This window comes from Callospermophilus lateralis, chromosome 1, assembly GCF_048772815.1.
Source record: "Callospermophilus lateralis isolate mCalLat2 chromosome 1, mCalLat2.hap1, whole genome shotgun sequence".
NCBI lineage: Eukaryota > Metazoa > Chordata > Mammalia > Rodentia > Sciuridae > Callospermophilus > Callospermophilus lateralis.
Window position 1 is genome coordinate 190,297,875 of NC_135305.1, and position 24,816 is coordinate 190,322,690.

Sequence of the window (24,816 nt, forward strand, 5' to 3'; positions counted from 1 at the left end):
AAATAAGTGATTTTCCATAGAGCTTGGCTAAAATTAAAAGGCAAATATTAAGCCTCTTGTTTCAGGATCTTATTATGTATTTTATAATAACATCATGCTCTACTGAGGTTGCATAGGATGAAAAATCTCTGAGCATTGCCTTTTCCTGCATGAAGAGTTGAGAACTTACTTTACTGAACATCACAAAAGAATGTGGAGGCCTGGGACTGTGTCTTTTTCACTACTGCTTCCTCCATAGTACTATCACAATGTTTTGTACATACACACTTAATAAATGTTCATTTAATTGGAGAGGCATATGGAACATCTAGAAAAAACTTCATATAGTATATAAGTACTGTAAAATAGAGTTACGAAGTTTCAAAGTCAAGATTATTTTATTCAATGAGGTAGATAAAAATACAACTCAAAGGTAAAGCATTTAAGTGTCCACATATTATGGAATTTACAATGTTTATTTGATTCATGCTGCCAATGTTAGATGCTCTCATAATTCATGTCTATTAAGTATCTTCCAAGGTTTAGCATACATAGTAAAGATTTATATTTGGCCAAAGTAACTACTAAAAAGATGTAAGGTAAAATAATTCACTTTATTTCTTAAATGCCTACATATTTACAATCATAAAAATTTTCATGCATTATATAACTTAAGACATACTGTATTTTCACATTTGTTAAAAATTAAGAACCTTAGGAAAATCTAATTCAAACCACTTATAAAGAAATTAATGGCTCATCAGAAAATGTTAAATTACTTTTAGCCCAAGATTTTATCACAATCATGAACAGTATATAATCATGAATACCATCATTTTACTTTTAAAACTATACTTACGTTATTTAGATTAAAATCTTATATGGGGGTACAAGATGTTATGCCAAATTATAATCACGTATGGAAGGGAGTTTTTAATTCAAGATTTCATTATGGTCCACAGTATAAAGATATATTTTAACAAGGGTTACATGATGGATAGCCAGCAAAAGAAATATGCTAGCAGAGGGTAGTAAATTGCCAACTAAGCATGCACTGAATCAACAGACTACTTTAGGCCATGGTAAGTTCTTGATTATTGCCAGCTTTTCTATAATATTCAGGTTCTCAAAGGTCAGTGAATTTTATAATTATCTCCAAACAATTTTCTTCATGGTCATTTAAGCTTTGTCTAAACAGCTGGGTATGTTGCCAAGCAACATCACCATCTCCTCTGCTTAATTCTGCTTCCAAAATAACTCCAGTGGCACCAGAAAAATCATGATAGGAGCGAAGACTTTTATCTGTTGGAGGGGGAAAAAAAATTAACACTTTGCTTTTGGTATTTTTACAGACAAAGAAATAGAAGAAATAGTTTTAGAATGCATTTTCTATAGGGTGACTTGTAGGCTACCCTTAAAAAAAACAAATGCATATTATTCTCTATGGAGGAAATGCATCCTTTGAAGCAAAGAAATAGTTTTTCTTCTTGCATTTATGCTCAACCACAAAAAACATCAGCCTTTCTGATACTGATTTTTATTTTAAAACAGGTTTTTATTAAAAAAACATTTTTACCTCAAAAGTATGAATAACTTTTCAGTATGAAAAAGTCAGAGCTACAAATACAAGCAGTCTTAGAGTGGTAAATAAACACTTCATAATTAATTTTCCAGTCAAATGCTTACTTACCGCCTGTCAGGTCTACTTGAGCTGTATCAGACTGCAATTTCCACTTTATTATTCCAGTCTGGAAAGTTTGACTACTTGTTCTAATAGAAATGGTATCCACTTTTAGGCCAACTGACCCACATTCAAACTTCCAGGAAACATAAGCAGAAGATGATCCTTCCTTTCGGGCTAAATACACCTATAAAGTAGGGAGGGGAGAAAAGGAATTCTCAGAAATGATCAAATAGTGTAGAAAACAGTGGAAAGTCTTTTATTGCCACAAGGCACAATGTACAGTTATTTAAAAATGAATTTTCCCCCACTGAAAATATTTTTCCTGATAACATTTTTTCCCCACTTTATTACAGCTTTTTTTATAGCATCTTTTGGTCTGGAATAGTTAACTGAATGCAGTTGCCCTATAAGTGCAGCTCTAAAGCCCACATACTAATAAAATTTTGGTAAATCATTGTCTTTTAAATTAAGAAGTTAAATTAAGCTATTTAAAATAAACTTTATGATGAATACCGCTTTTAAAAGGAAGGATTATTTTAAATGTAATTATTCCTTAATTTATCTTCTAAGACTAGACACCACATAAGCTTTCCTAGAGTGAGACAGGCCAGTCTCTAAATTGAGATACCTTACCATTGCTAACTACTAGTTCAACAGGTGACACACCCACTTCTCCAGTGAGCTGTTCTTTCATCAATATCCCTTCACCATTTTATTTTTGATTCTGGGGATTGAACACAGGGGCCTTTATCACTAAGTTATATCTCCAGCCCTTCTTATTTTTTAAGACAGTGTCTTGCTAAATTGCTATGGCCTAAGTTCCTGAGGTTGTCCTATGATCCTTCTGCCTTAGCCTCTGAGTTGCTAGGATTATAGACGTGTACCACTGGGCTTGGCTACTCCTTACCACATTAAAGATTCACAATTTAAGGCATCCAAGTCTATGGGATGCTTCCAGCTAATTCCGTCTCATAATTTCATCTATACTCCTTAATATATTGACATGAAAACAACTGTAGTCTATCACAGGCAACTTCATTCATTGAAGCTTAAACCCCAAAGGATCTAACTCTTCAATTATTTATCCATTATGTCTACCTTCCCACAAAAACCTATGTACTTCTTCAAAATGTCTCAAAAAAAAAAAAATCTTTCCTACTTACACTGTATTAAAATTTTACTCATCTTACTACAACTACCTATACTGATCAATGCTAAGTGCTCTGATAAAATAAATGTTTTAAAAATGTCACTGTCTTCATGTTATCCGTCTGGTCTAGAATACCCAGTAAGTACCTGGTTCTGCCTGAAGACCAAACTATGAGCTTTCAAATTTCTCCATAATTTCATCTCACCTTGAAATGCCAGTACTTCCTTACCTAAATATAACTACTACATGTGTTTTTAAAAATTTTTTTTAGATGTTGATGAACCTTTATTTTATTCATTTATTTATATATGGTGCTGAGACTCAAAACTCAGTGCCTCATGACAAGCTAGGCAAGCGCTCTACCACTGAACCACAACCCCAGCCCTACATGTGTTTTTGTCTGGTTTAATTTAACCAATTTTTAGGCTCTCCGGAGGCACAAGTTTTGTATATATAGCATAGGAAATATTAAATATTAATTATTAAAAATTTGAATGTAATTTGTTTATTTTCACAGTATGCATTCAAATTAAACTCCATTCTTTTAGAGATACCTAACCCACACACTCTTTAGCTCTAAGGCAAACATGTTTGAAAGTACCATTATAAAATACACTTGCTATAGAAATATTTTACTATATATTCTAGTCTTTACTCATCAGGTTAAAAAAAATCAATCACTACTAGCATTCTAGTTTCTATTTGGCAACCTATATCTGTTTTCTACCAGGTCAATTTAATTCGAAAGTTTTTAGTATCAGTAAGTTAAGAGATTATATAACTGAACAATCACTCTCCAAGGAAAATGGTCTTGAACTTCTTAGACTCCACAAGTGTATAGTCAAGTGTTATTGTTGATAAACCTGATGTAAGGACTGTCGACTGCTCCACTCACATTCAGAGCCACCACTATAACACTCTGTCATGCTGACATGTTCCTACTATATGCTCATCTTACAGCTGTATGTAAGGAGAATGTGGGGCTCAGTACTACATGAGTGTTCCTTTAGAGTTGCTGGTTTCATCAACCCTAAACTTCTGGCTATCTGTCTAGGGACTATCAATGGCTTTATTACTCTTTCAAGGAACTGGCTACTAGAGGAGATTATTTGGAAAAGATGAGCCAAACAAAGGAGTTCCTGAAAGAAAGAGTTGGATGAAACCAGAAGATTTGGGGCAAGTAATCCTAAGACAGAAATAGCTAAACTCAAATTTATGTCTCAATATGTAATTTTAGGTCTTGTGTATTTTCACAGCTCAGTAGTTTATGAATGTCCCCCAAAAGTATGGATATGTGATAGTTTGAAATCAGGTCAACTTCAGATTTCTAGTTTACTCCAAGAATTGCCTTAATTATACCATATGGGTCTACGTCAGAACTGTTTTTATAACTGTAATTGAAAGGTTGTGGTAGGTAGCTCCTGAACACACCTAAAATAAATGCTTGTTTGAGGACTTAAATTATGTCCTAAAGGCTTTAGCTTTTAAGATCTTAAAAAGTTAAAGGATGCAATGGAGTTTATGATTGAATTCTTAAGTGTTTAAATATACAAATATACCGTGAGCAAATGAAGAGATCTTTTATGCTAGAAAATGAGGTAAGATTGAAAATCCAACTTTTTTTTAAACATAATACATTCTGTCTATAGCATTTTAACCAACTGAAAGAAACTATGTAGAGGTGATGGTAGGAAGTGATGAAGAAGATACTCAGTTTGGTAATTTAAAATAGGCCAAAATAATAGGATTTATATAAAAACCTCCAGTTATGGTCCTGTCCATATATGATAAATATCAATAAAACTAGGGACTATAACTTATTTTAGAGGGAAAAATATTAATTTTCAAATATTTAGAGCTTTTTACGCTCTAAATATTCACTTGCCTAGAGAGGAACAAACTCATTTCTTATAACTGTTGATTGATCCTAACTTCCTATCTGATAGACAAGTTTTTGCCTTATTAATTTTTTAAATTCACAAGGTTTAGTTTACTGTGTACAGTTCTACATGCCAGTTTGCAATCTGTGGATCTACTTAGGAGTTAAGTGTTGCTATCTTACTTTAAGAGTGTTAGTAAAATCAGAAGTTATGGAGTTTGTCTCTTCTAGACGGAATTCTATATATCACCCGACCCCATCACCAGTGACCCACCCTTGCCCCTCTCTGGCATCTGTAAGTTATGCATACATGACTTGTAGGTGAGAACAAGACCAGTGTATTTGTGATATAAGGTCTAAATCATACTACTCACAATGTATAACAGAATTTGTCCTTTGGATTGTGGCTGTAATCACCATTTTAAGGACTGAGAACAATTTGCATATAGCTTCTTTATGTATTTTGTGTGGAATACAGAAGACCTTTGCTTAAAGATTTTTCGATTACTACATTATCAGGCTGCTATGATTTCCTGGAGGTTTGGTTTTTAGTGCGCTGTTTGAAGCCATTCTTCAGTACTCTCTTAAAATTATTCTGCTTAGGTTGCTAAGATTCACTCTAATTAAGTTCACTATACAGCAGGCACCCTGCAGTCAGTCATTCCTACAAGACATCCAGCAGAGCAGCTGTACTTCAAGGGATTTTAATTCAATGCTGGTAAACTGGTATTGCTCATGAATCTTATTTTTGGTTTTTCCATTTTATCACTGAAATTAAACATGAATCCACTTTTCAGTTCCCACTATAATTACATCTATTATGTATTTCTGATTTGCTCCATTTATAGTTTCTCAAATTACTTCTCTGGAACACCAGTGTGATCATGTCTTCCCCCTGTCTAAACCTTTCCATAGTTTCCTACTACATAATTGTCAGGTAATCAAATCCCTAGGACCTGGCAACTGTTTACTGCTCTAATCTCATCTTTCACTATTCTCCTTCATATTCCCTAGTACCTACTTTTTCCAATGTATCAGATGTTTCTTACCTCAGTGCTTTTGTACATACTATTTTTCATGCCCCCAAACCTTCCTTCTACATTCTATACTCATACTGAGAAGCTCTCTTTCTCCTCTTGAAAAGCCATTCAAATATAATTCCTGCTCCAAGGACTTCTCTGACTCAGGAATTCAATAGCTTTTCCTTTTGTTTTTCCTATAGCATCGTATGCAGATTCATATTCTTCTAGCACTTACTCCATAAATCTCAACAGTTGGTCCCCATGTCTTTCATTAGTCAATGTACACCTTGAGACTTGCTTCTTCTAGTCATTCCTCCCTGCATGCCAAGCACATGTTTGACAGCTGCATGTTTGCTGAATGACTAAATTAATGAATTCTTGACATAATGCCATGCACCAAAAAGTGCTAAATGATGTTAAATATACAAATATACTGTGAGCAAATGAAGAGATCTTTTAAAAGAGAGTGATAAAACTGCTCAAAAGTATCTAAGATCAACCAAAGGATGATGAATAATATTGGCTATCTATAGTTCACATACATTCATTCCTTCTTACAATCAAAATCTTTACTAATCTTTTCTTAGGGATGAGGATTATACTAGATACATAAACAAAAGTAACAAGGTAGTAAATGAAAAGTAAGGTCTTTGCTTGAGAAATATTTAGTGGAAAATGAGACAAATAGTCTATTCCTACATGTATCTGTTGAATAAATATCATGAAGGAGAGGTTCATGGTACAATGAATCTATAAAGGGTGAAATGGATTCAGTTAGCTGGGACTGGAATGAGGTTTAAATGAGGTTCTAAGGCTAAGAGTCAATTAGTCATTTAAAAAGGGAAGTAAAGGAGGTTCTGTGAAGATGGACAGTACAGTTACAATGCACAGAGGAATGGGTAGCATAAAGCAAGGCAAAGGTCACAGAAGGGAGCTAGTCCCCAAAGAGACCTGTAGATGTTTCTTACCCTAAGAGTACTCAGTAACAATTTAGGTTTTGAAAACATTTCTCTAGTCACAGAATGAAGCACATCATTGAAAGGACCAGGGCAGATGAGGGAGACTGGTTAGGAAGTTATTAACATCCTAACCTAATTTATTAAGGTACTATCACTTGCCTCCCCCCTAAAAATATACTGCTCTCTTTGATTTAGTTAGTGTTCTATATCCCTTTCAATTCAGGTATCACTGAACAGTACACTTGCCAAGTAGAAAATTTAGCAACTCCATATGACTCTGGGAAAAATACCTCTTTGAGAGGGTAAAAATCTGTTCTAAAAATCCAAGAGTAGGCTACAAGTGATCTGTTATGATATGAGGTTGGAGATTACTGAGGAAAGATGTAGAGCTAGACAATTCCTAACTGCACACATGCTAGTAAAGAACTACCAATTTTTAAATGGAATATACAAGTTTGATGATATCTATTACTTCTGGGTTGTCACTCTTCATGAGATTCTAGTATTTTTATTCACTAATATGAAGTACTGTAAGTGAATTCATTCAAGTTTTAAGAAATGATGCCTTGTATAAAAGTATTATCAAGGCATTAGCTTTTTTCAAATAAGGGTCTGTTTTCCACTTAATGGCCTTTGCATTTCATTTATATCATCTAACTCTTTTTTAATATAATACTCTCCCTCTGGCCACAGTGTTCTATTTAGAGATCTCAAAACATGCTATGTACTTCATGCTTTTTTCCTGCTGTTTCCTTGCTTGACAAACACCTACTCATCCTTCAGCATCCAGCTCAAACGTTGCCTGCTCTGTGGAGCTTTGCGCCCAACTCCCATAGCCAGAGCTAATTGCTCCACCTCTGTGTTTCCATAGTAATGTGCTGATATTCTTATTATAGCACTCTGCATGGTGGTGAAGAGGGATGCTAACGCTCCAGTTTCCCCTGTTAGATTGTGAGGGCAGGAACTATATCTTCATCTTATTATTCATGTGACTAAGAATAATGCCTGGCACAAATAATATTTACATACTCAGTAAATATTTGATTTGGACAAATAAATATATAAGACAGAAAAGAAATATGCCTCAGGGCCCCCCTGTTTATCAGAACATCATATCTTCTGCAACACAACATTATTTTCTCCACTATTACTTTCCTTGTTAACATGGTTGGTTAAGAAGAAATGCATAATTGTTGTTCAGTTAGCAACACACAGTGACTTGCAGTATATAATACTTCTACCCTGCTTTCGGATTAGGAGATTTTTAGGCTAAAGATAGTCTTCCAAAAGATGTTAATTCTCTCATTAACTATATAAACTACAGATATAAACACCTGGAAATTTTAAAATTTTTACGTACTTCTTTAGCAAAAGAAGAAAATCCCCATATTTGGAATTTTAATAATCCTGTTATTCTTACTTTAGTATAAAAAGTTCCTTACTTTTATTAAAATATAATGTGATTTAAACTGGATATTTATAGGTTAAGCACCACATAAGTTTTATAACAAAATCTTATGATTGGGGGGAAAATGAAAGTAGGAACCTTATTTCTGTGTCTTTTGTACCTGATTAATGCCTACTACAGTGACAGCATACAGTAATGTTCATAAACACTAGCAGCCCGTCATCTGTGACTCACTTTTTAAATTTACTCAATATATCTTACAAATGAACAATTTCCCTCCCATTTAAATATCTTAGAGCTCAGAGTTTGTTTATGGAATGCTTCTAAGGGGTAGGAATGTTTAAAGGCAAAGCCTCTTATTACTGATCATGAGATAATAATGTGCAATCTAATATTATAAGAACTACTATGGTCTGAGCCCCCTTTTATTTAATTTTTTTAAGACACAGAGAAAAAATAACCAATATTGTTGTTTACTCATTCTCATTTTTACGTAATGAAAGTTTGTTAGATGTAGCTTCCTGGGCATTTGGACTAAATCTACTTCAACTCCTAATGTAATATACATCTGTGAAGGAATCAAACAGCAATACACTTTATGTATTCAAGCAAGATGGTCACATGAACTGATGACTTGACTGTTTCTCCATGAAAGAAATTTAGCCTCTTGGATGAAAATGGATATTTTCTTGATATAAATGCAAGAATTCCTAGTGTTCTTTTGATTACACATTAGAAACAGGACTTTCTTTCTTAAGTTAAAGAATTACTAAAAACAATTTTGACATATCAGTTTTACCATTATACACAACTGAAAAATGAAGCCAATGTATATTTATTTAAACAATGACAAAAGTTTTAAATAATTTCATGTATTAAGTTACCATGTTCCAGTCTGTTTCAACTTTTCTGAATATGGATTCCATTTTCCACACACCATTCTCCCATCCAGAAATGGTCTGATTGTTATTTGAAACTCGAACATAATGATCTTTCACAATATTGTAACAAAGGTGGAGTTGTTTAGAAATCTTCTCACTTTCAGAGGGAATGAACAGGGTTTCCTTTCTCTTAAAAAGAAAGCAGAATTAGTTTTTCAACATTAGAGGAGCTACTATGTCTAGAAGTAGGAGATTTCTTCAACTTGAAAAGGAAAAAAAAATTGTGCCAATGGAAAATTCACACTGGTTAAATTTTATAGGTTAAATATGAGTATGAATGCTGATATAACAACAAACATTACTAGAGAAAAAACAATGAGCTCTGCCTTAATTTTTATGATTTGTGATCTAAATTCATTCATTATTCTCCCTTTCTACCTCCAGAACTACCATCTATTACTTGGATCACTCCAAAAATCTCTGAAAGTTACTTCCAGCTTTCAACTCTTAACTCTTCTATCCATGCTGAAAGTGATGAAAGTGATTTTAAAAAAAATTATAAACTGGGTTATGCCTCTATTGCTTAACTCACTTCACTGACTTCATGCAGTCGTTAAACTCTAAGCTCACCACCAAGACTCATCCATGTGTTCTATCCCTGTCCAACTTCTCCAATGAAATCTCATGTTACTCTTCCTTGTTTCTAGGCTCCCATCACATTACTCTTCCTTCAGTTCCTCAAAAAGGTCTGGCTGTTCTTACTCAGGGCCTTGGCACATGTAGCTTCCTATCTAGGCTGATATTCTTTCTCATCCTTTAGGTCTCAACCTAAAGCTTCTTCATCAGTTTCCTCTCCTGATACTCTAAGTTAGGAGAATGTCTGAGAGATAAGGCTTAAAGTAGTCTTTTTCTTTTTAAAAATATTTTATTTTTTAGCGTAGGTGAGAAAAATATCTTTATTTTATTATTTTATTTTTATGTGGTGCTGAGGATCGAACCCAGTGCCTCACACATGCTAGGCGAGCGCTCTACCACTGAGCCCCAGCCTCAGCCCTAAAGTAGTCTTCTTAATGTGTGAAATAATTATAAAAGTTCAAGTTTTACCTTAAAATTGTAGGCAATTTTTGTGTTCTATTCCAAAATAAATCCATGTTTAAAAATTTAAAATAACCCCTGCTTCCTGAAACCACTGAGTTAATCTAACATTTCAAAGACAAACAGCATTCTGGGTCAGATATTCTTTGTATCAAGGTCTGTCCTGTGCAGAGCAGGTTGTTAAGCATCCTAGGCATCTATTCACTAGTTGCCAGTGACAGACATCTCCCTCAAAATGTGACAACTAAAATGTTTTTAGATAATGCTAAAGGGTCCCTAGAAAACAAAATCATCCATTGTTGAGATAATATATGTCAAAATCTTGCTATAATATTTATTAACTGACCAGGAAAGGAGGCAAGATTTTTTTTTTTTTTAATTCTGGACAGTAGGTATTAAAAAATAGAAAAACATCAAATGTACACAAAACCTGAGCACAATGTAAAAGATCTCTTTTTTTTTTTTTTAAATTTTAGTTGTAGATGGACATGACACCTTTATTTTGTTTATTTATTTTTATGTGGTGCTGGGGATTGAACCCAGGGCCTCACACATGCTAAGTGAGTGCTCTACCACTAAGCCACAACCCCAGGACCAATAAAAGATCTTAAACAAAAGTAGAGAGATATATATCTCTTAAACTCTATATATCAACATCACTGTCAGAATTTGAAAACAGTAACATTAAATGTATGAAAGAGAAGAAAACTCTCTAGTAGAACCTAAATATTGCTGCCATAAAGGTAAACAGGTAGTTTATTATTTGGGGGAATTTATTTTATGATTTAGTTAGTATACTACATATAAGTCACAATGAGCATGTAACAACATTTTCCAATTTTTCCTTCTTTTCTTTTGCAGTGCTGTAGATTGAACCCAGGGCCTCAAGCATGCAGGGAAGAGCTCTGTCACTGAGCCATATCCCCAGACCCTCTTCTCTTCTTTATAAAACATATTTCAGGGTGCTGATACAAACCAAATGAAAATAAAATTTAGAAAGACTATCTACTATTTTATAAATTATAATAATCACTAAACACAAAAGAAAAATAAATGTATATAACTGAACATAGCTGCATACGGGTACACAACTACTCAAAGCATTGTGGGGTAAATAACACATTTCATAAAATGTTTTTAATCTAAGATTAAACCTTTGCTTCCTGGAAATTTTTCCAAATGATTCTAAGATTTAGTTCCTAAAATGGTTTAGGATTAATATTTTTCTATGCCCTTATAAAACATTTATTTCTAAAGGGGAAAACATTATTATTATTTTAATCCATGGCACTAAGATGGGTCCTCAGCAATTGAGAAATTCTGAAAATTTTCAAAAGGGAAAACAATCTGGATATATGACACAATTTATACTTTTAAAATTTAATCAACTTAATGTGTCTTTCAAGAAAAAGCACACAGATCCATTTAAAAAAAAAGAAAAAGAAATGGAGATCCAAATAATATCCATGTTTTAAACTGAACACAGCTGTGAATTAAATTAGCTCTTTTTAAGTGGCTTCATTTAGATTTATACTTATAACTTGCACTGCATCAGCAGTAAATCTGAATTATTTGTTGAGTTTAGTTTTGTAATTCTAGGGCTGAACCAATACTTCTAACTGCCTGCTACAGATGATGGGACAAATTAAAAAGCAGACATTAAAAAAAAAAAAGCAAACATAAAATTTATTGGGGATGATCACTCCTTTTGGACGTATTCCTTCATTAAAGAATTGTAACAATAGCAAATTTAGAGAAAGTGAACATAAAACTTTAATTTGTTTAGAACTGTTTATCTTAACATGTGATGGGTTATTTTCCTTTCATATTTTTCATTATATAGCTTCCTAGATATTTATATAAATACTCTCCAGTGATTTAACTCCCTATGGCAAGAGATAACCCATTGTACTTTCTTAATGTTCATTACAGAATCTAGCACATTGTCTTTCACCTGGTGTATGACTATAGAACCTAACCAATTAAATTTCCATTGTTAATTATTTAATTTTTCAAGATTAATCAAATGATAATAATCCAAAAGTTTGATGATTCAAGTCATTACACCTACAATAATTTTTTGCTAATACCAGATATATTCAAGCATGTACTAAGAAATATACACTTTCATTATCTGAATTACCCAAATTCTATATTTTCCCCACTGTGCTTTATAAAGCTTTCTTAGGGGAGAAACAAAAAGTAAAACAGGATTCCTTTAAATGCACTACAATATTATTTTAAAAGATTTGAATGGGCATGTCACAAAAGATATCAAGAAATGTAAAGAATCAGCATACAGTTTCATTAATCATCACCAAAATACAAATTAAAACTGCAATGGTACTATATACCATCATAACTGCTAAACTGAATAAGGTAAACAATACCAAGTGTCAGTAAAGATGTGGGAAAAAATCTTTCATACTGCTAGTACTTACTAGTTTACATTCAAGTGGCACAACCACTTTGGAAAAATTGGTTAGCAGTATGAACTAAGTATAAATGTTCACACACTAATGCTCTATTACCTAGCAATTCCATTCCTGGTATACATCCAGCAGAAATGCATAAATGTACTCAATGAAAACACTTATATAAATGTTGGCAGCAGAACAATTTTTAACATCCAAGTCCCAAGTCCAAATGCCCATTAGCAGTGAAACAGATAAATTAAAACACACAATGGAATATTGTATAGCAATGAGAACGTATACTGTATCACTGTAACATGTATGAATCTTACAGAACAACATAATATTGTGTGGAAAAAAGCTATATAGAAAGAGTACATACTATAAGATTCCATTTATATAAAGCACAATAACACGCAAAACTAAGATATGATGTTACAAGCCAGGATGACAATTACTTTTAGGAGTGGAAGTGACTGGGAAAGAATTCATCCTTACTTCTAGGGTTCTGGTATTCTACTACCTATTCTGGTTAGTGGTTACATGGATGCTAAATTGTAAAGTAGCATAATTTGTACAGTTTTTTTCTGTATGTTCTTTAGTACAAGTTGTCCTGCACTAAAAACATTAAAAAGGTAAACAATAGAAAAATCCCGTTTTAAAATGCTTTGCTTTTTATACACCGTCAATTAGTTTTTTGTCAAATGCTGCATTTCTAAATAATTACTCTGGAAAGTTAACTGAAAGGTCATTACCAATCTATTTTGTCTGTAAGCATACTACAGGAAGCAGGAAAGTAAAAAAGATTATCATTTTAGAAAAAATTAAATACCTCTAGACCCATTTCGCCCCGGGCTACTCTCCAAGCCACTGACCCAGATATTCTTCCACCAAGTTCTCCAGGTTTAGGAGTTTTGGGAGATATAAACTCAACAAGCTCCACAATAATCCTGTGGAGAAGTTCTTTTCTTCTGTTTTCTGATAAAGATAGTTGCCTCTGCAATTAATGTTTAAAAAACAAAGTTAAGATTAGGGAAATGTAGAAGTCCATCTCCAAGCATATACTTAAAATATTTGCATTTTAAGAGGTCTTGAAAGATGTAACCAATGTTACATTTCCATACACATAGTATTTGGAAAATAAAAAGGAAACTGGAAAACTTAATTTTATAAATTTTATGTTGAGAAATCATTTAACACCTACTTCTAACTCACCACAACCTCTGTTATTTTAGATTTAAAATGGAGGTAGCACCTTCTGCTTCTGGCTGTGATGGATTATATTATGTTATACCAACTGTCTTTCGAAGAAAAGCTAGGGAAACACACTGACACTTGCATATAAAACACCTGTTTGGATGCAACAGAAAGCTACCAAGGCAGCCAGAACCTGAGAAATCAAGATCCCAAGGGAAAAAAATGAATTGAGGTGAAGGGAACACACTGCATCTCTTTTCCGTTCAAGACATTTGCCAATTATGAAGTGGCATAAAGAGAAAAGCCTGGAAGTGAAGTACAAAATGCGGACATAAGTGCTGAAGACCAAAGCAAAATTCTCAGCAAAATCAAAGTGCAATGAAGAAAATAAATTGGTGTTCAGAGTCTTCTGAGACAAGGGGTTCTAAAAAATACTCTAAGTTTTCAGGGTAGGATCTCTGAAGGACTACAGAGAATTAAGAGCAAATGGAAAGAGAATTCTTAGTAGATGAAATTAAAAATGGACTGAAACTTAACTGTGAAGGCCAATCAATGAATGGATTAAGGTTATCTGCCCTATTCTAGTTGCTAGCCAGAGCAAATTTATTTATTTTTAAATTATGAAAAAAAAAAACCCAAAATTTAAAATTTCAATACTACCAAAGAGATGAAAGTTCTTCCTCTCCTCAGAAGCAGTCATAGTGATTTCCTGGCCTTATTTCAGAAACTTTCGTACATGAATGTATTTACATGTACATACATACATAAATAAACGTTAAGTATATATTATTATAAAGGCATGCTGCTTTCATAAACAATATATTTTTATGTCAAGTATGACAAATATTAAAATTGTTTCACTGACCTTCACAATTCAATCTAAAAAAAATAAAACCCATATTTTCAGTGAGTCTTCAAAATTTTCAATGAACAAAAAGACATTTAACATATTAAAATATTCATACTTGCAAAATAATGCTATAATTTTAAACATTTCAGTGGGTTAAAATTTGGTTATTCTTGATTACATAAAAAATTTATAATGTTCTTTCAAAAAATGACAAATAACCATTACATACCTGCTTATTAATTCCATTAATAGTTTCTCGAAGTAATTCTTCTTTAATCTCAGTTCTTCTGGAGATCACCTCCTCATGTTTACAAGAATATCTCCAAGTGACATCAACTACCTGAAATAAATTATAGAATATAAATATTTTAAAAGATTATAATCATCTACTTTCATTTGATAAATATCTAGGATGCATGATTCTTAAATACAATTTTTAAAATACTATCCTTTAATATTTAAAAACCCATGAAGGAAAGTGAAGAGAATATTTTTTTTTTTTTCTGGACATGTGTACTTCCAAGAAGTACAGGTTTATTCCAACATAAAAAGAAGAAAATTTCAGAATATTAGCCAGGATTTATCTACAAAGCTGATTCCACAATACTAAACAAATTTTCATTTTTATCATATTGAATTTATAATACAAATCAACTGATTTTTGACAAATGTGAAATGACAATTCAATGAAAAAAGAAGTCTTTTAACAAATGATATTACAATAATTCACTATTTGCATACTGAAAATGAATATCAACCTATACCTTGGACCATATGTAAAAATTAATTCAAAATGGATCACACGCTAAATGTAAAACTATAAAATATAAAATTTTAAAAAGAAAATGAGAGAAAATCATGACCTTGAGCTAGCTAGACAAAAATTTCTTAGCCACATCAAAATGGCAAAATCTATAGGTAGACTGGACTTCACTGATTTCTTCTCATTTCTTTCTTCAAAAGAACATGAAAAGTTACAGATAGAAAAACCTTTGTGAAGCACATCTGATAAAGGACTTATGTAAGAATATCTGACAAACTCTCAAAACACAATAGTAAGATCTCATTAATGGAAAACAAATAAGCAAAGGGGACACACAGATGGTAAATAAATACATAAAAAGATGTTAAATAATATTTGTCATTAGAAAAGTAGAAGAATAATAATATGTTGCTACATGTATCTGCTAAAAGGACTAAAATTAAAAGGTTAAACCATACTAAAAATTAGCAAAGATGTGGAAAACTGGGAATTCTCACATACTGCTGGTAAGCATGTAAAATGGTGTAATCACTTTGGAAAACAGTCAGCAGTTTTCTAAAAAGTTATATGTATATCTACCATGATTCAGTCATTCCACTCCCAGGCATTAAGCAAAGAGAAAAGAACATGTACATATAAAGACTTGTATACATGAGTGTTCTCAGCAGCATAATTTAAAATATCAAAAACTCGGAAATTGCCCAAATATCTATCTATCTATAGGTAAATGGATAAACAAATTATGGTGCATCTACACAGTGGAATACTGACTGTAAAAATGATTTTTATGGGTGAATACAAATGACAAAAACGTACTAAATCATACACTTTAAATATATGCAGCTGATTATATGACATTAACCTGTCAAAATATATATATTTTTCTTGAAAAATAATTTTCTCACATGCCCTACCTCATCTTTAGAAAATGCTATGACATAGGAAAGCTTCTTGCCCCATCCTATTTCATAAAGGAGTGGTTTGTCACAGACATCTTCACATGCATCACAGTGCAGCCACCGCTGCTGAGAAGGAGAAAAGACTTCTGTCCAAACATGGTCTACTCAAGTGAGACAAGAGAACAAAAATAAGGAAATAAAATGAAATTTATAAAATCAGAACAACTTCCAGTAACTATATTCAAACTCCTACAAATTATGTAATGAAGAAAATTAATATTCTAAATTTTAGTTATGAATGAGCATACTTGTGTTAATTTCTCTTTCTCTTTAAAATCCTTGAAAACATTGCTGAAATACTCTCATACGGTTTTAGTTTTAATTAAAAATGTGTATTATAACTCTAAAGAAGAAAAATGTATTAAACAATAGCATCAAAAACATCTAGCTTATCTGGGTGCAGTAATGCACGCCTAAAATCCCAGTGACTTGGGAGGCTGACGCAGGATGATCACAATTTAAGTCCAGGTTGGGCATTTTAGGAAGACCCTCTCTCAAAATAAAGAGTAAAAAGTGCTGGGAACACACAACTCAGTGGTAGAGCACTCCCCCTGGGTTCAACCCCCAGTACTAAGAAAAAGAAATTAATACTACTTTTCAATTTGTAGTCTCTCTCTGGACCCTAAGACTCAGAACCAGAAGGTCTAACAGGATCTCCTGACAGTGATGCTCTCTGTATTTGACTGTAAGAGAAGAACCATCAACTGAGGGTTTCACTTGAGTCAAGAAAACAATGGAAACACAAGTAAAACTCTAAACAAAGAAGACAAATTTTTAACATGTAGACAATGAATCATTTCTAAACAAAGACAATACAAATACATGGCTTTTCTTATAATATTTCTGAATAATATAATTTATTTACTAAATCACTTATAGTAATCCCTCTGGAAAAGATTTTTACAGCACATTACTATACAGAAATAGCATTATTATAAATGCTATGGTAAAGTTTTAATAAAATAATATTTAGAGTACAAAGTACATGTCCATATAGACTTGTATACATGCTAGGTATATTACAAAAATCTTGTGATTCCTTTAAAAAAAAAAAAAACTTATAAGGTTGGTATTGCTGTGATTTTACAAAAGGCAAATGGAAGCTCAGAATAATGAGGCCCGAGAGTAAGAAAAAATGATGGGCTCAGACTGAAAACCTGAAACGTGAATCTACAAAACCCTACTCCACTCTTATACCACAATCTGTACCTGTGTAATCCCAAACATAGCGAGCTTCAAATCCTAAAGCTCGACAGCACAGTGTAAAACAATTGGCCCACTCGCCACACCGTCCACATCTTGTTTCCAAAAGTTTCTCAGGATCGTTATACCTGGTTTAAAACAACAATTAAGAAAAACAGCTTTGAGTTATCAAAATCAGGATTTCAAAATAATTTATATTACCTCTATGCTAAACATTAATCATGTTTCTTAATTTCTTATTTTAAAATATTGATTTACTAGCCTAGAGTATATAAGACACTGTGCTAGAATCTTTGGTGAAAAATGATTTAACAGTGATATTTCCTTTAAGGTGTTTATAATCCTAAGAGAAAAAAGAAATTAACATGAATAATTTTATTATACAGCAGAATGTGATAAAAAACATACAAAAGGTCAGACGTGGCATTATGGAAGCGTGGTTGTGGAAGAGAGCTTCTATTTGAACTGGGCTAAGAAAGATAAGATTTGTACATACATAGTCTCTAGGAAATCTGTTTAAGGTATTAAACATTACTCTAGCAGGTGATATAATTATCTTGTTGTGTTTAAAAGGTAAATAACTACTCAGTGAGAATAGGATTTCAGCTTAGTTTAACTTAAAAAGGTATTTTTCTAATGATATTGACTAAAATGTTACTCTTCTGAAGTATTTAGTATCTTGTTAATTTGAAAGTTGTTTTTTGAAAGATGTTTGCAGCATTCTTTTAAAAAATTACTCCAATTATAAAAGCATCATAAGAATGGTACTTTCAGGGGCTGGGGTTGTGGCTCAGTGGTAGAGTGCTTGTCTAGCAATTGGGAGGCCCTGGGTTTGATCCGCAGCACCACATAAAAATGACAATTACAACTAAAAAATAAATATTAAAAAAAAATGGTACTTTGAGAACATCAAATTTTGCATATTGTATTGAGAAGGAGTTTGAGCTGATGCAGCTAAGCAGGTACAAGTACCCGAGCTGAGCAGAGATGTCAGCCATGAGCCTGGGAAGAAAAGGAAACAGTGGCATGAATGGACTGGCTCTGTAATAATGAGTTTATTAAACTGATGCTACATTAAATGAATTTAGAACTTAGGTAATTATGTAATTGAAATAAAGTATAAATTTACATCAAGGGGTAATAACAGAGTTAGAGCATCCTATATCTTCATCTTCTATATACACTACTGCTGCCAAAGTCAAGTGGACCAGATTAAGGGCCCTGTGGCAGAGCTCATGCTTAGCAGGCACAAGGCCCTGAGTTAAGTCCCTAGCACCAAAAAGACAAGACTGGCTTTTAATTAATAGTGTTTAGGGCTGAGGATATAGTTCAGTGGTAGAATGCTTGACTAGCATGCTTGAGGTCCTGAGGTTTAATCCCAGCACTGCAAAATCAAAAGCATTTATTATTCAAGCTCTATAAAGACCAGCTAGCATTGAAACAAGCAAAAAATCAGAAAAATAACACTTTGCATAAATATCTATGCTAGTCTTTGCCATCCAACACACAGCATTATTGATTTAAATCTAACTGCCTAGAAATAGTTTATGAAGAGGATTCAATTACACACACACACACACACATACATACATACATATTACATATATATATACACACACATACACACACGTAACTCTACTAATCGCTATAAAAGGGCTATGCAAATAAATGCATGCTAACTGATGAAATAACACTAATTTTAGATAATTATTGGTTATTAGACTCTGATAACATAGAGCTGTTTCCAAATTAGATACAGAAATGAGCCCCTAAGCTCCCAAAATTTGCTACTTCAAAAACATGGTATCCTTAGCAGCACAATTCACAATCGCTAGACTGTGGAACCAACCCAGATGCCCTTCAATGGATGAATGGATTAAAAAAATATGGCATCTATACACCATGGAGTATTACGCAGCACTAAAAAATGACAAAATTATGGAATTTGCAGGGAAATGGATGGCACTAGAGCAGATTATGCTTAGTGAAGCTAGCCAATCCCTAAAAAACAAATACCAAATGTCTTCTTTGATATAATGAGAGCAACTAAGAATAGAGCAGGGAGGAAGAGCAGGAAGAAAAAATTAACATTAAACAGAGACATGAGGTGGGAGGGAAAGGGAGAGCAAAGGGGAATTGCATGGAAATGGAGGGAGACCCTCATTGTTATACTAAATTACATATAAGAGGTTGTGAGTGGAATGGGAAAATAAACAAGGTGAGAAATGAATTACAGTAGATGGGGTAGAGAGAGAAGATGGGAGGGGAGAGGAGGGGGGATAGTAGAGGATAGGAAAGGTAGCAGAATACAACAGTTACTAGTATGGCATTATGTAAAAATGTGGATGTGTAACTGATGTGATTCTGCAATCTGTATTTGGGGTAAAAATGGGAGTTCATAACTCACTTGAAGCTAATGTATACTAATGTATGAAATATGATATGTCAAGAGCTTTGTAAGGTTTTGAACAACCAATAAAAAAAAAAATTAAAGAGTAATACTTACCTTAAGAAGAAAAAAAAAACATGGTATCTTTTCTTGCCTGATAATACAACCAAATTTTTTAAATAGTGTCAATTAAGAAAGTCTGATATAAGAAAATCTGATACATAAAATATATGTCCATGTATATATTAAAGAATGGAAAAAGTTAACGCAACAACAAAACTTCCTTAGTTTAAAATTTAGAGCCACAAGGAGTAGCTGAGGTTGGGTGGAAGAAATTTCTAATTAAAACAAATTTGTCTTTGTTAAGAAAATATGATCACAATTTATTATATACTTTTACCTTCCATATTATTATTTGATGACTAAGTATAGCATATATAGCATATTATATTTACCATCACAATGATCAGAATTATTAGTATTGTTATTTGATATCAGTATCAGTTATCTGAAAAGTAAAATTATATATTAAAAGTACAAGATTTACAGGATTAAAAATACTTCTTTCACTAACACTCAAAATTCAAAATCTAGAGCAAGATACAACAAACTTCCTTTAAAAGGACAGATGGTAGATATTTTGGACTTTGCAGGTCATATATACGGTCTGTCATCAATATTCAATTGTTGCAGCCTGAAAACAGACTATAAGCAAATGAATCAGCATGGCTATGTTCTAATAAAACTTTATTTACAAAACCAGGATGTGGGCTAGATTTAGCCTGCAAGTTAGTTTGCAGACCTCTGTTCCAGAGAAATATATTTCTAATAATTAATAAGAAGATTAAAAAGTTCATTTAATAAAAATTCACTTCTAACTATTTTATTAAGAGATTATTCTGATTTTATTTTCTAGGTACCTACCTTGGGAATCGATTGCTGAGCTGGCATGTATCACAGTAATGATCTTCTACGTTCTTTGCACCCCACTTCAGTTCATCATCATTGGGCAATAATGATTTATTTCTAGATCTAGTCTGTCCACCACATTTGCTGCACACAATATTATTCACCCAGTGAAAAAATTCCTCCTTGAACCAGTGCAAAAGCTCCAGCAAAAGAAAATCCTCATCGCTTATATTAGTACCTGAGAAGTTAGAGAGAACCAAGTAAGACCTAAAGCTGAGAAAATCTAAAAATTTTATGTAAACCCCAATTTATCTTTATAGGTAATTATTTACATGTATGAACACACAAGACATGAACAAGAACATGTTATAAAATAACAGCTGTCATCTATAGAAGAAGAATGGGACCAATTGAGAGTTCCTGTATAATATGAAAGTTTTCCATGAGGAATCTATAAATGAGTTAGTTTCATTAAAAACAAACTTTTAGAAATAGAGTACTGCCATCCTCTTCTTCAGTCTAGTCCCTACATTTAGCAGCCAGAATGAGCGTATTAAAAATGTAAGCCAGGGTCAGGGCATAGCTCAGTGATAGAGCACTTGCCTACCAAGCTCAAGGTTCTGGGTTCCATCTCCAGAACCAGAGTGGGGAGAAAAGCCAGATCATGTCACTCGAAAGCCAATAAACTGGTTTTCTTCCACTTCATTCAGAATAAAATTCAAAATTTCTATCCTTGTTTTTCCACCTCACCTTCTGTAGTAGGCTAAAATACAGACCCCCAAAAGATGTCCACATCCTAATCCCTGGAGCCTATATAGTTAGTTACTTTATATGGGGGAAAACTGCAGATGTAATGAAATTAAGGATCTTCACTACAGATATTATCCTGGAACATATGGATGGACCCTAATGCAACCACATGTGTCCTCATAAGAGGAAAGCAGAAGATTTTACACACAGAAGAGAAAGGCAACGTGAAGATGGGGCAGAGAGCTTTCTGAAGATGCTGGCTGTGAATACTGGAGCGATGTAGTCACAAACCAAGGATTACCAGTAGTTACCAGAAGCTGGAAAAGGTAAAGAAAGGATTCTACCTTGTGGAAGGAGCATGGCTCTGCTGACACTGATTTTGCCCTGTGATGCCAATTTTTAAACTTCTGGCACCCAGAATTATGATAATAAATTTGTTTTTTAAAATTCATCAAGTTTCTGGTAATCTGTTGTAGTAAGCCATAGGAAATTGATATACTCTCTCATCTGTCTTGCTCATTCTACAGCCACAATGCCCACCCTCCCTTCTTCCTATCTCTCAAATATGCCAAACTCATTCTCATCTCAGTGGGCCCCTTTGTTACTGCCTTCTCCTGGAAAGGGAAATCACTGCTATTCAGAGAGAATTTCCCTGATAATTCTATACCAAACAGCATTCTTCCTAGTTACTCAGTCTCCTTTCTGTTATCCTGACTTATCTTACCAGCACTCATTACTACTTGAAATACTTAGGTTGTTGGTTTATTTCCCTTTGGCTATCTCTCCCCATGATAGCAGGTCCTTTGTTTCATTCTCTGCTATGTACCCAACACCTAGAACTGTGCTTGCTACATGAGATGCTCAGTACATATCTGAATGAACAATGTAACAGAAAAGTCTCAAGATATTATTTAGAATTGATATTGTTCCCCAAATAGGCAATGTCAAGACAGGAAAAGAAAAGAAAGAAGACAATATATTTGTATTTCTGGGAAGTATGATTCCCAAAGTCAGGACCACTTGAGGGTCAGTATTACTTGGTTAGGTTAAATAATATTCTTTTTTTTAAAATTTTTTTTAATATTTATTTTTTAGTTTTCGGCGGACATAACATCTTTATTTGTATGTGGTGCTGAGGATCGAACCCAGCACCATATGCACGCCAGGCAAGCACGCTACCACTTGAGCCACATCCCCAGCCCAAATAATATTCTTAACAGCAGCTCTGAAAAGTGGATCTACAGAATAATCACTCAGGCATCTAAGAGATAATAAGTGTTAAAGGGAGGTCTGATTTAGATGATAAATCCTGTGAAGACATTATTTAGAGAATGGAGAGCTTAAAATACATAACCAAGACTTCAAATTTACAAATTTTGTATCTTCAAAGACACCATATAAATATAAACGGGTTTCTAGTAACTTCCCAGTAACAAAAATTAACAAGTTTAGGACCTAAATTTATCCCCTGAAAACCTATGGTATCAGTGTATAAAGGAAAGAGGAGAAAACAGGTAAAAATCCTTAGTAGACATCCTTCAACATACCTTTAAAGCTCAACACTCTGCACCCTATGTATTCATATTCAATTCAGCAGGCCAACATAAATTATCACTTCTCCAAAAAGTATTGCCTGTGTCTGAAGCACTTTATCAAAAGAAGCATTTATTCTACCAGGCTGATTACAAACCATGCTTCTGAGCCTTAACTACCTCTGCAGTGTCTCAGTGTATAGGGTAATAAGGACTACACTTCTGCTTCAAATAAGAATATTGGTGCTAGTTCATAAATCCAAGTGAGATTTTGTCTGGAAAGGAACAAAAGAATCCACTGCATAAATGAAAGAACACTACCAACCTGGCCAGTGGAGGCTTTGTCATCATCTCAGCTGAATAGTTAAGTGCTAGGGCAGAAACTGCTAGTTGCCACACTATATACATTTGCTACTTCTTTATTTATACAATTCCAGTTTTGAGGACAATGTACCAACTAAAAGACTATAGGTCCCAGCCTCTCTTACACCTAATAGAGGCCAAATGACTAGGCTTTGTGTGACTCCAAAGAAGGGCTACTTCAAGAGGATAGGCTCAGTATAGAGGTATAAACTTTATTGTCGTTTCTCCTTTCTTATTTCCTAATGTCTGGTCAGCAAATGTGATGGCTGGTACTCCACCAGACATTTTAGGCAATGAGGTGATGGGGAGGATGAAAACTGTGTATGCCTGAGCCAAACGACAGAAGGACATGTAGGTCTTTGACAACAGCACACCAATAACACCACACTTTCTATCTCAGTAATTTTTGGGGTAGGGGTACAGGGCATTGAACTCAGGGGCACTAGACCACTGAGCCACATCCCCAGTCCTATTTTGTATTTTATTTAGAGACAGAGTCTCACTGAGTTGTTTAGCACCTCTCTTTAGCTGAGGCTGGCTTTGAACTCAATGGTCCTCCTGCCTCAGTCTCCCCAGCTGCTGGGATTACAGGTGTGTGCCACTGCATCTGGACCTATCTCAGTAATTTTTTACATGATAAAATAAATAATCCTTAAGCCACTGGAGTCATTATTACTCACAGCCCAACCAAACCCCACCTAGCTGATACACTCATTATATCAACAATACCACTTATTTCACTAAATATTCAAATTTCCTTCACTTGTTACTCTTCCTCCTCCTGTATCCTGTGTTTCTAAAATATTGCCCTCTAACAGAACTTTCAGCAATAATGGAAATAATTTCATATTGCACTGTCCCACAGGGTTGCCACTAACAACCTGTAGTTATTGTGTACCTGGAATGTTTTGAATATGACTGAATAATCTAATTTTTAATTTCATTTAATTTAAACCAATTTAAATGCAAATACCCACACGAGGCTAAGGCTACAGTGTTTTCAAGAACCTTTGCAATCCTTTTGTTTTCACTCTCAGCAACCTCATTTCCGTCGTGGCTTTACCTACCACATTAAAGTGCCTTTCAAGACTTGATCTCTTATCAAAATCCCAGGGCCTGCGTTTTCACTTGGCAATTCAGATGATATGCAATATATACCTTAAACTGGTAGCTTTTTTTCCTTCAAAACCTGCTTTCATTGACTCCTCTCATTTTCTAGTTTTCTAGATTCAAAATTATACAGTCATCTTTGACATCCTCATGTATACATAACTCTATTTTTAAAATATTTTATTTGTAGATGGACACAATACCTTTATTTATTTATTCTTACATGGTGCTGAGGATCAAACTCAGTGCCTCACACATGCCTCTACCACTGAGCTACAACCCCAGCCTCTTATATCATATTTTCTATCATCAAAACAACT

At 33.6% G+C, this 24,816-nt stretch overlaps 1 protein-coding gene across 2 annotated transcripts in view; it reads right to left on the reverse strand.

The window, feature by feature from the left end:
• Nucleotides 1–358: 358 nt before the first annotated feature.
• Nucleotides 359–24,816, reverse strand: part of Ngly1 (N-glycanase 1) — a 51,162-nt gene continuing 26,704 nt past the window's right edge. The window contains exons 5-12 of one of the 2 annotated variants that reach the window (XM_076842976.1): nt 20,757–20,979; nt 17,450–17,571; nt 16,196–16,341; nt 14,748–14,858; nt 13,304–13,468; nt 8,966–9,151; nt 1,670–1,847; nt 359–1,281 (exon numbers count right to left, since the gene is read on the reverse strand). In XM_076842976.1, the coding sequence (XP_076699091.1) occupies nt 1,106–1,281; nt 1,670–1,847; nt 8,966–9,151; nt 13,304–13,468; nt 14,748–14,858; nt 16,196–16,341; nt 17,450–17,571; nt 20,757–20,979 (1,307 nt within the window). In that variant the 3' untranslated portion in view covers nt 359–1,105. The remainder of the gene's footprint in view (nt 1,282–1,669; nt 1,848–8,965; nt 9,152–13,303; nt 13,469–14,747; nt 14,859–16,195; nt 16,342–17,449; nt 17,572–20,756; nt 20,980–24,816) is intronic. The other variant, XM_076842983.1, reaches the window with a different exon arrangement.